The sequence below is a fragment of the Sycon ciliatum genome, chromosome 3 (genome assembly GCF_964019385.1).
Source record: "Sycon ciliatum chromosome 3, ocSycCili1.1, whole genome shotgun sequence".
NCBI classification, from domain to species: domain Eukaryota; kingdom Metazoa; phylum Porifera; class Calcarea; order Leucosolenida; family Sycettidae; genus Sycon; species Sycon ciliatum.
In genome coordinates, this window is record NC_088645.1 from 29,548,370 (window position 1) to 29,562,349 (window position 13,980).

Sequence of the window (13,980 nt, forward strand, 5' to 3'; positions counted from 1 at the left end):
TAGGCGACTGATGTGCGTCGACTTCGACCGACAGTTGGGCGTCCGTCGAATATGTATCTAGCTGGCAGATGTGCGCCAGCTTTTCTGGCTGACAGATGTGCGTCGGCCAGTTAATGAGGCAGAATGTGAAGGGAAAACTCACCATCAAATGGTGGATAAAAACCGTTTCGACTGCTTTTTAGACAGTAACGGGTAAAGAAAAAAGGAAAAAGAAACTCATATAATGCAATTCGAAGAGATAGGTCCCCAGTACAGTTGGGGTGTGGTTGTATGGTATGGTGTGTCATGTACAGGTAGTTGCGTTGTGATGTATGGTAATTTGTAGGGTGAATGTCGAGTAGGCTATGAAAATAACGATTCGACAAGAACAAGTGACTACGAGAGGTTGGCAAGGTTGGCGATCGTCCACCCCCGGCCCTTTAGAGGCCGGAATGGCGAGTTCAAATCTTGATTTTAAGGACGTCCAACTATCCTCGCTGGGTGGCCGATCGCCCACCAAGTGCTCTACAACAGGTTCACCAAACAGTTTTAATACAACGGCCAGTCGCGCCATGTTCGCTCCCTTCGCCTTAGCCATAGGACATAGCTTGAGTTCAGCGCTGCTTGGCGACAATTCCTCCGCAAGAGCCTGCGCTGTTCCTTAGTGCAGCGCAAGGATCTCGCGAAGGAATCCAAGCTGGTGGATATGGCGCCTCTCGCTCCCACCTCTGCTGTGTGACTTTCCGTATCCCAGCCATTCCTTACACACGCGCTATGAAGGTGACGATAGCGTTCGATTTTGATTTCGCGCGATTGTGCAAAGCGATCTTCACTAAATACCGTGAGTTCCAGCCACAGAACTCTTCTCAATTCTTTGGAGAAGAGCACTATGTCTGGACGACAGGTTGTAGGTGCTATGAAGTGGGGGAAAACAAGTTTCAGAAGAAGAAGAAGAAGAAGAAGAAGAAGAAGAAGAAGAAGAAGAAGAAGAAGAAGAAGAGAAAGAAGAAGAAGAAGAAGAAGAAGAAGAAGAAGAAGAAGAAGAAGAAGAAGAAGAAGAAGAAAAATCGTGGTCACGGCGAGAAGAAAGCTTTTAGCAAAAATACAAAGGAAAGGATGAAGGAGAAAATGGGGAGACAGATCGTGGTCACGGCCAAAGCCGGAGTAGCGGCAGGACACAGTAGACAAAACAACACCAGGAACAAGCACGCATGAAGCATGGGCCATGCCGGCCCAGAAGCGGGAGACCCCGAAAGGAAGAGAGAAGAGAAGAGAAGAGAGAGAAATCGAAGCATTGCACATCTACATGTACGCCCACACATCCACACAACCACATATCCACACATCCACACACCCACACATCCACACACCCACACACCCACATCCACACACCCACACATCCACACATCCACTCACCCACACACACCCACACACACACAAACACACACACACACACACACACACACACACACACACACACATACATGTACATGTACATACCCACACCTACGCACCAATACACACATACTCAGACACATCAGAGCGAAAGCTCTTCAACAGAAATACCTTGAAAGTCGGCTATAGCTGCATGCCTAATATGGAAATGCGGATCAAAGGCCACAACAAGAAAATGATGCAACCAAAGCACGAGAGAGTCCCCTGCAACTGCCGAGTCGCCGCATCTTGTCCACTGAAAGGTGAATGCAAGTCGACCAATGTGGTGTATGGGGCCGAGGTAACGTCGGACAGTGCCCTGAAGACATACACTGGAATGTCGGCACCGGATTTCAAGTCCAGGTATGGAAATCACATGACGTCGCTGCGCCACGAGCGATATGAAGCAAGTACGGAGCTGGCAAAGTATGTCTGGAGCCTAAAACGCCAGAACAAGTCCTATGAAATTGGCTGCTCCATCAAGGAACGTGCACGGGCTTACACCAATGTCACCAAGCGTTGCAACCTATGTATCACAGAGAAATATCACATGAGCATATCCGATCGAAGCACCTCCCTCAACAAGCGAACGGAGCTCGTATCAAAGTGCTGGCACTCTGCCCAGTTCCTGCTTGGTGGGTACGGAGTCACGTGACTTGCAGCTACATGACGGGCGACAGCCATTTGCAAACGTCTGCAGCCTTTCTAATTATGGGTGTGGAATCTTGCATATAGCCTCGCTTGACGTCGCGTCATCGTGGTCATTTCTTTTCATGTTCCTCGCCCATTCTAAGCACCTATAGCCATCACAGCGCGTGGAAATATCCATCTTGCACCTGTTTCGTTGATGCATTGAAGAGCAAGTATCGCCAAGATAGGGGTCACTGCCGGAGCAGGATCTCGTGTACTATCTCCGAGTACGTAATAACCCGTCCCTCCGTGTTTGAGAAGATGCATTCCGGTACGTGCGATCTGTTGTCACTGGCTCCTGAGCTTCACCATCCGTGCCAGTAACAGTGTTTCCTAACACTTTGAACACTTCAGATGTTACGCTAGCATCATGCTGCATGGCTCGAGAAGTCAGCATAACAGACTGCACACCGTCCACAGCTGGTAATCCCAAGGTGTTGTCGAAATCAGTCACGTCACCATTCGGTCTTACATTGGCTGTGTCATCACGCTCGTAGTCGTCTATCGCCGCTGTGATTGCACTGTCCGCGCAATGAGCATTGTCCACAAGTAATTCGGGAAGAATCTCCAAAGCGTCTATAATGCTTGACGACAAGTTGAATGCATCTTCCGGCAAATGGCGATATGCGCAGTGGTCCACAGCTCTCCTCACACGGAGCCATTGCAATATCTTGCACCCGCTACATGTCAGAAGACCACTGTGCGGGCCGTCCCGTCTTAATATGTCAGACCGCCTTTGTTGCCATTGTACACTAGATCCTAGGAACATAATCGAAAAGTCTTCAGATATATCTTCGAGCCTATAATCATAGCAAAACAATCGAAAGAAATATATAGTTAAAAACCTTTTTGAACCAAATCTAAACAACGTCAAAAACCTACTACATACTTCACAACTACCAACGAACTGCACAAACTAATACAAAAGTTGCATTTTCAATTTAACCTGTGCCTTGGAAACATGGCAACAGTCGCCTCGACAGCATCGTGATGGAACATCACTGCATGACTCTCCACGAAACTCTCAGATGATCTTCCAGCGGCTCCACGAGAAGGTTTCAACTTGAGAATAGTTGCGAACATTCGATACGGCGGCACCACAATCTTCTCGAGTAATGACAACGGTTCCAGCATGTCCAACCTTCCGAAATCGTACCCGCTAGCCAAGCTAAATTTGGGCACCATTCCCTTCTTCAAGGTAGAACTACAAGCGGCACAAATGATAACTTCGGTGGCACCATCTTCAACCTCATTTAAATGATCGGGGAGAAGGTGGTACAGATTTCCATTTGAAGGGGAGCGATAAACATTCATCACTTCCCTTACTATCTCTGGCCTCTGCTCGTACATTTTGGCATCTGTATCATCCAGTCGAAGGCATTTCATAAACGCCTCGTCCTGAAGTGGATACTTGTGTGACTTCACCATATGAAGGCAGCCACACGCAGCGCACAGGCAAACATTCTCTTAAAGGGGAAGTTCACCCTAAAATCAAAATTTCACATTTTGTAGATTTCGAGGCGCTGAGTTCGGTGTTGAAGGTCCCATCGCCGTGCGATACACCGTTCTGGAGATATTTGAATTTGAAATTTACCATGACGTCATGCAAAATGACGTCATGCGGCCGGCGCACACCCCCTCCACACCCTGTGACGTCAAAGAGATACAGGTTCCCGGTCTGCTTGCTTTTCAGTGAGCGAGAAAGAGTGGCGTTTGTGGAGTTTCTTTCTTGCAACCTGAACAGTTTCAACCACGATGACGGTTTGCTGTGCTGTCGGCTGCTCTAACCAGTCTGGCAAGCCCCCTGGGACCACGGTGCATCGTATTCCGGGGGATAAAGCTCTCCGAGCGGAATGGGTTGCAGCGACTCAGTTTGAGGAGAGCTGTGCAATTTGTTCGGCACATTTTGAGGAGATGCCTTCCAGAGGAACTTGCACGGAGAGATGGGCAAAACGTGCCGCCGAAAGCTGAAAGCACACGCTGTGCCATCGATTTTCCCGGACAGGCGTCCCCCAGCGAAGCGAAGGATGTCGCAGTATCAGGAGAGGCAGGAGAGAGAAGAGGTGAGTGAATGGTTCTGGTGATTTCGTGCTTTGAGAGCGTGTTGAAATTTTGTCTGTACATCGCAAGTTGAAGAGGGCAGTTTCACCCACTGTGTTGAGTACATCGTATACCTGTAGAGAAATTATTTACAGATACCGGTACAAAGCTGTTTGCAGTGTGTTGATTGCAAGGTACTAGTATTGAATGAAGACAGAAGATCGTGCAATATATTTTTGTTTTATTTCAATTCAAGTTTTACATGTCGTGAAAAGGCATACAGTGGTCACTAGCTCTGTCCTCTGCTTGGTAAGTTTCAATTCCAAGAAAGTCTTTATTGTGTTGCATTGTCACTGTTATCTGCGTGTATTTTGCGAGTATGATCCTAGCTCAAGCCTATTCTGAGCCGTATGCCGCAGCTTTTCGGTCTCCAGTTGCATGCGCATTGAGTCCAGACGATGGCATGATATCTGCTGATGCGTGCACACAGACCCCGGTCAGCACTCGGGAAATTTAGAGGTGATGTTATGGTACCCACTGTGTAGATCAAATCCACACGTACATAATTATGCTTGCAACACTGGCAGTACATTTTCATGACTATTCTTTTGCTATAAACACACACACACACACGGGCGTGCGCGCGCGCGCGCGCACACACACACACACACACACACACACACACCTTTGACCTTTGACACCAATCGCCGGAGGCAATGATGGCAATGCTACGGCAGAAGCCATAGCAACTTGTGCTGGAATTGCACCATTCAACAGCTTGCAAGGCTGAATAATTGACCGTCACAATTCAGCCTGGTCTACACCATACAGCTACACACACACACACACACACACACACACACACACACACACACACACACACACACACACACACACACACACACACACACACACGTGCAAGCACCTGGCTGACTACAAATAGTGACAGCTTATGATTCCTTTGCCGTTTGTCCATTATACAGGTGTTCCACCGGACTCCTTGGCCAAGTTTTCCGAACATCAGCCATATGTATTGTCGGTATGCTGTGTAACGGTGCGAGCTGCTTTGGGGAACAGGGGAGTAGATCTTCCTGCTGTTAGTCTCACATGTAAACGTACATTTCAGTGCAACAGCAGCACACTACAACAACAAATTTTTGAAGAAGTATACAAGCCAATATCCTGGTTATATTTTTGCACCATGGAACAGTATTTAATTTCGATGAGAAAATACCGTTCTTCGATGCAAAATCGACGACAGTATTACACTATTAGCACGTACCGGTTTCCACACTCAGATGGCTTCGATCCGGCCTGCTGATGGATCTTGCCCAAATAGCCACGCAGTACAATGTACAGTGTGTGCTGGTTGCTGCAGCCTTCCTCGAACTGTGAGGTGCAAGTAATGCAGCCAGACTCAGTAACCAATCCGCGGCTTCCGATTCCGGAACATCTTTGCAGCAAATGCAGTCGTTCCGCAATAATTGAACGACGCATTTGCCACATTCACACCAGGACGTATTGCCAACGCGATCGGCAGGTGGCCAGCAGTCCTCTAAGCAAGCAGCAGGGTCAGTGTCGTCAGCAGCCGCTGCAGTTTCGTCAGCATTTACACCAACTTGCTCCGCACTCGCCATCTGCATGATCTCATCCTCGGTTTACTCCGGTTCCTTCGCTGGCGTCCAACTCGCTCTCCTCGGAGTCACTGTCATCTCCTGACAAGGAGGTAGACCTACCCTGAATCGTCTCCGCTCTGAGCCTCATACTGCTTGACTTTCCGCCTTGGACATTCACGACTTCACTTTCCAAGTTCTCCGTCCAACTCCAAGTAAAAGTTCCGAGCTCCAGGAGCTCCTCTATCTCTTTGACGTCACAGATTCGTGACGCCATGGCGGCGCCAAAAACGGGGGATCAAAGTGATATTTCAGTTGCGTATATCTATGGTTATAGTCACCGGATGAAGACGAGACATACACCAATCGACTCAGCTGATTTTTCCCAATAACATATCTGATTTTGATTTTAGGGTGAACTTCCCCTTTAATTATACCCCGCTTGGAACGCTTCCAGACCATCAGCTAGCAGGGCTGTAGAAACTGGTGCTGGAATAATGGATGCCAGTTCTTCTCTCACAGAAGTATCAGGTACTGTCCGAGACAGTCCATGACCATTACCTGAAGCAGCATAAAAGGAAAGCAGAGCTACGTCAACGTTATCTTCCCTCCAAGATTGCAATAGGTGGCTATACTGATGGCGCTCTTCACGCGTCGAAGAGGACACCATTGCATGATTTTGTTCCTCTACCATAGACCGCACAGTTTTCATGTGCGCAGCTGCAGTAGCATGACGCGAATCAGCACGATTAAGTCTCCTATGCTCATTTCTTGCATTTGTGGCGCCCGACGTTTCCTGTGACCGGCGCTGACTCTGCCGATCACAGGCGATCGGCACTCGACGGGATCTCTCTTCCGACGTTTACTGTGACCGGCGCTGGATCACCCGTTAACGCTTATTTTTGAGTCGATTCTGCGTCTGTCCTGACGTTTCCTGTTACCGGCGCTGACTCTGCCGATCACAGCCGTTCTGGATTCGACGGGATCTCTCTTCCGACGTTTCCTGTTACCGGCGCTGAATCGCTCGTTCACGCTTATTTTTGAGTCGATTCTGCGTCTGTCCCGACGTTTCCTGGGACCGGCACTGACTCTGCCGATCACGGGCGTTCTGGAGTCGACAGGATCTCTCTTCCGACGTTTCCTGTGACCGGCGCTGAATCGCCTGTTCACGCTTATTTTGGAGACGACGGGATCTCTCTTCCAAAGTATGTTTTTGCTGACGCATCCTATCACCTATTCCTCAACTAGCGTCCATTCTAATTTTATGTCAACCTCGTCTCCCCATTTCTTTCCAAATCTCCCTCTACATCAGGGAGTCGTATACATAATACGACGAATATTGTGGCCAGCTGTTTGTGGCCAGCTACGAGGCAGATACGGGAGCAGGCAGATGTTGTGGCCAGCTGTTATGCACAATCCTGTAGAGCCTTTGTAGTCACAGATACGGGGCAGGTACGGTAGCTCCAGGCGTGACACAAACACACAAACAAACAAACAAACACCAAAATTACAGATACGGGACAGATACAGGACAGATACGGTATCTTCGGGCGTGACACAAACAGACAAACAAACAAACAAACACCAAATTAAAGGCGCTGACTCTGCCGATCACGGGCGTTCTGGACTCGACGGGATCTCTCTTCCGACGTTTCCTGTGACCAGCGCTAGATCGCCCACTCACGCTTATTTTGGAGACGACGGGATCTCTCTTCCAAAGTATGTTTTTGCTGACGCATCCTATCACCGATTCCGCAACTAGCGTCGATTCTTATTTTATTTCCTTCTCGTCTCCCTATTTCTTTCCAAATCTCCCTCTACATCAGGGATTCGTGTACATAATAAGACGAATATTGTGGCCAGGTGTTTGTGGCCAGCTACGGGACAGATACGGGAGCAGGCAGATATTGTGGCCAGCTGTTATGTACAATCTGTAGAGCCTTTGTAGTCACAGGTACGGGACAGATACGGTAGCTCCAGACGTGACACAAACACACAAACAAACAAAAAACAAACACCAAATCACAGATACGGGACAGATACGGGACAGATACGGTAGCTCCAGGCGTGACACAAACACACAAACAAACAAACAAACACCAAATTAAATCTGTGTGGACCCTGGCTAGCGCCAGACGTTACTGAAGTAACGTCTTCTGCATAGCTACGGGAATGAGAGAGCTTGGAAGCTCAGGGCCCTACGCTATGCTTTTTTGCCTTGATGACCTAGACAAAAAAACATAGGGATGTTATAAATTCACAGCCGTTCTGGACTCGACGGGATCTCTCTTCTGACGTTTCCTGTGACCGGCGCTGAATCGCTCGTTCACGTTTATTTTTGAGTCGATTCTGCGTCTGTCCCGACGTTTCCTGGGATCGGCGCTGACTCTGCCGATCACGGGCGTTCTGAAGTCGACAGGATCTCTCTTCCGACGTATTCTGTGACCGGCGCTGAATCGCTCGTTCACGCTTATTTTGGAGACGACGGGATCTCTCTTCCAAAGTATGTTTTTGCTGACGCATCCTATCACCTATTCCTCAACTAGCGTCCATTCTAATTTTACGTCAACCTCGTCTCCCTATTTCTTTCCAAATCTCCCTCTACATCAGGGAGTCGTATACATAATACGACGAATATTGTGGCCAGCTGTTTGTGGCCAGCTACGAGGCAAATACGGGAGTAGGCAGATATTGTGGCCAGCTGTTATGCACAATCCTGTAGAGCCTTTGTAGTCACAGATACGGGGCAGGTACGGTAGCTCCAGGCGTGACACAAACACACAAACAAACAAACAAACACCAAATTACAGATACGGGACAGATATGGGACAGATACGGTATCTTCAGGCGTGACACAAACACACAAACAAACAAACACTAAATTAAAGGCGCTGACTCTGCCGATCACGGGCGTTCTGGACTCGACGGGATCTCTCTTCCGACGTTTCCTGTGACCGGTGCTGAATCGCCCACTCACGCTTATTTTGGAGACGACGGGATCTCTCTTCTAAAGTATGTTTTTGCTGACGCATCCTATCACCTATTCCGCAACTAGCGTCCATTCTTATTTTATTTCCTTCTCGTCTCCCTATTTCTTTCCAAATCTCCCTCTACATCAGGGATTCATATACATAATACGACGAATATTGTGGCCAGCTGTTTGTGGCCAGCTACGGGACAGATACGGGAGCAGGCAGATATTGTGGCCAGCTGTTATGTACAATCCTGTAGAGCCTTTGTAGTCACAGGTACGGGACAGATACGGTAGCTCCAGACGTGACACAAACACACAAACAAACAAACACCAAATCACAGATACGGGACAGATACGGTAGCTCCAGGCGTGACACAAACACACAAACAAACAAACAAACAAACACCAAATTAAAGCTGTGTGGACCCTGGCTAGCGCCAGACGTTACTGAAGTAACGTCTTCTGCATAGCTACGGGAATGAGAGAGCTTGGAAGCTCAGGGCCCTACGCTATGCTTTTTTGCCTTGATGACCTAGACAAAAAAACATAGGGATGTTATAAATTCTTTAAAAATTTCCTTTTTTTAAAGACATAATCTGGGATTCGAACCTGCACTATCGCGGGCCCTGCATGCATCCCCCGATACACTTCGCATACTGAGTACATACTAATTCTTCCAAGTTGCTTCACGTTATGATCTTGCATTTGAAAGCCCTATTTGAATATGCATTGTGGCCAGCCGTCTTTGATGGTATGGTACGGGATAGGTACGGGACAGGTACGATCGAGGGTAATACGACACCGTCTACCCACTTGATGACGGCAGAAAAAGCGTAGGGATGTTATAATATTTTCAATTCTCCTATTTTTTCAGGCATATCCTGGGATTCGAACCCGCACTATCGCCCTACGTGCATTCCCCATACACTTCGCATTCATGCTCATTCTTCTAAGTTGCTTCACGTTATGATCTTGCGTTTGAAAGCCCTATTTGAATATTGCGGCCAGCTGTATGTGGCCAGCTGTGTTTGATGGTACGGTACGGTACGGGACAGATACGGGATAGCGCCAGGCATGACACAAACACACATACAAACAAACAAACACACAAATACCAAATTAAAGCTGTGTGGACCCTGGCTAGCGCCAGACGTTACTGAAGTAACGTCTTCTGCATAGCTACGGGAATTAAAGCTGTGTGGACCCTGGCTAGCGCCAGACGTTACTGAAGTAACGTCTTCTGCACAGCTACGGGAATAAAGTGCTTTTCACCCTAAGCCGGATTTCCGCAGCAGTTGGACAATATTGCGTTGGCCACCATTCATTAGGGACGTTTAGTAATGCAAAAATTCGTACTTTTGGTGGTGGCGATATTACGCGAAAATTTATTTCGAGAAAGAAAACTTGTGAGGTTTAGCAATGCGAAACGACTTTTTCTCGAAGTTATTTGAATCTTATAGTACCATACCGTATATGCAGGTCAGTCTCAAGCAGAGGGCTGTAAAATTACTACTCCCCGTAGTGAAATGCGTACTGAGAAAAGAGAAAGTTACTTTCGCAAATCACTGCAACTTCGCGTCCAAGTTTTCGAAGTCTCGGCCTTTGTTTCTGTACTCATTCCCAGACTCGAATTTTCTTTCGAACTTTCGCGTTGCTAAACGTCCTTATTAGCTTGCCTGTTCTTCTAAGAAAATCATTCTTTCTTTTTGCTACAGACGTGGATGAGTGTTCGACCAAGTGCTCCGACAGCAGTATTTCTCAATGCAATAACAATATTGGAAGTTTTACATGTACATGTAACATGGGATACAGGTTTAATGGTACCAACTGCATTGGTAAGCGTGCAACTCTTTTAAATGTCTTTAACGTGCATGCATTTGACACTCCCTCCCCCCCCCCCCTCCCACCCCCGTCAAAAACGGTCAAACGGTTCTCAAAATTCAGTACAGTGTATTGATTTCTGTCCGGCTCATCTCAGAGGTCTATGAGGTTCAGAGAAGCAAAAAACAATGATATTTACACTATACAGGATTTAGTGGGATACTTAAAGGTAAAGTGAGGAATTGCAAAAACCGAAATATCAAGACTTCTCATATCTAGTCTAGACTCTCCACACAGTTCGGGTAGCAAATTGTTAACATCTTCTTGATACCATTGTGGGAGAAGATGATACACTGGCGCTGCAACCCCTTGCTCTGGCTTGTCACAAGAAGTAGGTTCAAGTGCGGGTTAGTGAATCTTGCGTCCACCAAGTCTTGATGCCAGCACAGGGCCACCAGCAATAGTGTAGCAAGTGCAGTGGCAACATCAGAAAGCAACTACACACCAGTCTGATATGTACTGAATCAATAGGATGGGCAACATCAATTTGAACGCGTCCAACGGCGCACCGCTCGCCTCTGTTTGCATCTCCCCCTCTTTGAGCACAGAACCCACTCCGTGCTGCTGCACCGACTCAAATGGCCATCACTCAGCAACCGCCGTACCCTCTTCCATATCCTTCTTGCACATAGCCTGCATCATAGATATGCACCACCACACCTTCTTGCAATTCACCTACCCCGAATACAACCCATTCGCATGCTCAGGTTCCCCCGTACCTTTGAGCTACCCACAACACGTACAAACTGGCTAAGGGACTCCCCCATCTATGCTTCTCTTGATCTCTTTAATAGCATACTACTCAGCCTCCGGCATATTAACCCCAGACGAGATTTCAAAGCAAACACCCTACCACTTGTCATTTCTTCCGTATGTACTTGCTCACATTGCTCAGCACATCTATAGCTCCATTGCGCCCAGCCTATGTGATAAACTCCCTATTGCCATCGCGACTGCCTCAGCAAGCAGCTAAACTTTGATCTCTCTGTATCTGATCCCCGTGACTGTAATTATTTTTCTATTATTGGCCACAGGCCATCGTGAGAATAAAAGATTTCGAACATCAGCAGCAACTACACACCAGTCTGATATGTACTGAATCAATAGGATGGGCAACATCCGCCGCAACAGGAAAAGCCGTCAAAATCCAGGCCGTTTGACCCAACTTGCGACTGTGCATTCTGCGGGTATGAATCCCACTTCAGGTACCCTTCTTTGGACCCCTTTTCACATTTATTTTTTCTGCACTGCACTGTGTTTTATGTGTACGATAAAATTATGAAAAATCGCCAAATACGGGAGCTCGCAAGAACCAAGGCCCATCTTTTTATGAATGGACTGTAGGCTGGAAAAATAATTACACCGTATGTCCAGACCTTCAAAGTCATGGAGGTATAGTTGATTATAAAGTCAGTCTCAGTTGACCCTTTGCGTGCTGAGTACGAGTTAACTCGCACTTTATGCATGACCTGATCCACTAAGTACGAGTAAACTCGCAAAAATAAACGCGCGATATATCGCAGTGCATAGACCAGTGTACAAACTTTTGTAACTTCGTCAAAAATAAACGCATCGCGACAATCAATACACCGTTGGAAAGGTCTTCACCTCATCTCTCGGAAAATAAACGCATCGCGACAATCAATACACCGTTGGAATGTTCTTCACCTCATCTTTCCGAAAATAAACGCATCGCGACAATCAATACACCGTTGGAAAGGTCTTCACCTCATCTTTCCGCAGATATAAAGTTCTTCGCGATAGGATAAGAATTCATTGCGCGGGGACAAGATAAACACGGAAATCACGGCCCAGAGTGAACGCGAATATTTTTGTTCATGACTTCTGTTTATTGAGGAGTTTGCCAGGGGATTTCCCTTTGGCACGGCGCATGTGTGCTGGAAATTAAATGAAGCGCTTGGATCAATTGGATCTGAGCTTTGCAGCGCAGTTTGAATTGTGAAAATCTGTTGAATTTGGGCAAAAAGCCGAACAAGAATGTGAAATCGAGTTGTTGTGCCGTTCCGAGGCACGGTGGAGTAGTTTGGACAGGACATGGAGGTGGCCCTGAGGTGTCTATGGAGCGGAGAGCTGCCAGGATGGATTCGTTTGGTCCTGATCTTTCCAACGAGCCCAGGACGATGAAAATCTATCAAGATGGAGTGGAATCAGAATAAATTTCGTTCGGAGCTGTGAGTGCATACTCGACCAAGAGAGTCAGTGCGCTGGAAAGCCAGTGGATTGGAGAAAGGTGGCTCAGCATGCAAAGGGTTAATAGAGCCATAGGCTTCATACATGAAATGACATTCAAAGTATGTTTTGTAAAAATGGCGGGAAAAGTACTATAGTAAGAAACTTACAGCCCAGCTGGAATGGTGAACAAGTGAATTTATGATCAAAATAAAGGACAAAATGTTACGGTATTTAAATAACCGACGAGAAGACAACAGTCGTAAAATCGCCATGAAAAATATCAATTGTGCACTCATAACCATGTATAAACAATTAAAATGAAACAATTCCAGAACGTTTTCGTGTGACCATCATCAGTGGAACATCGTCACATAGTAAGAATCACTAAAACAACCAGTTATATAGCTAGAGTAATATGAAAAGAAGCGTGAGAATGCAGCACAGCTAGCGGTTATGCATAACGCGTGTAGTGTGAACCTTTGCAGTGTATCTGAGAATGGTAGCAGTAGATGAATGTGGCAGCTGTGAGTGCGTGTGAACAAAAACTGGTGAGTGCGTATTATTTAAAAAGTGTGATTGCTACAACATTTTCTTTTTGCTTGCATAGAACAGGGTCACGTGTGCGAATATATACAGCTTCCAACACCTGCAACTGCTTAAAGAAACGCGCGCGACAAATAACACTAAACCAGGAATCATCAAACAACTTACGACAATCCGGACTGGACACCAAATGCTTGTAGATGGCAGACTTGCTCTTGTCGATGTCGAACTCCTCCTCGTCCGTATCACTCTCATCCTCCACTTCCTGTTCCTGCTCACCCTTGCTTTCCTCCTGACCATCCTGTTCATCCCCATCATCATCCTCCATCTCCATCTCCTCATGCCATCGCTTCTTTCTCCTTGACGTGTTCACTGCTGCGCCCGTACTTTCACCTGCCACTACTGGTTCCGCCTTCTCCATTTTTCTCAGTCGTGTCTCCGCTAGTCTCTGGCTTCTCCTCAGATTCGTTTTTCCTCCATTTTCATTTTGTTCTCCTGGTGATCTCTCCGTTACTGCCGTCGGGTTTGTTAACGAACGATCGTCCGGTGGTCTCCCATGCCGTGTTGTTGTCGTCAAGAGTGACACCAGATTCGTGTGTTGCGCTACTGTTGAGTCCGGTGTTGTATCCGTTT

At 47.1% G+C, this 13,980-nt stretch overlaps 1 protein-coding gene across 2 annotated transcripts in view; it reads left to right on the top strand.

Moving 5' to 3' along the window:
- Positions 1-10,461: 10,461 nt before the first annotated feature.
- LOC135811944 (latent-transforming growth factor beta-binding protein 2-like) overlaps positions 10,462-13,980 on the top strand; it is a 100,989-nt gene continuing 97,470 nt past the window's right edge. For both annotated transcript variants that reach the window (XR_010552726.1, XM_065325214.1), the window contains exon 1: positions 10,462-10,565. Coding sequence is in view for 1 of the 2 variants with exons in the window: in XM_065325214.1 (XP_065181286.1) it covers positions 10,532-10,565 (34 nt within the window). In the remaining variant the exon portion in view is untranslated. The remainder of the gene's footprint in view (positions 10,566-13,980) is intronic.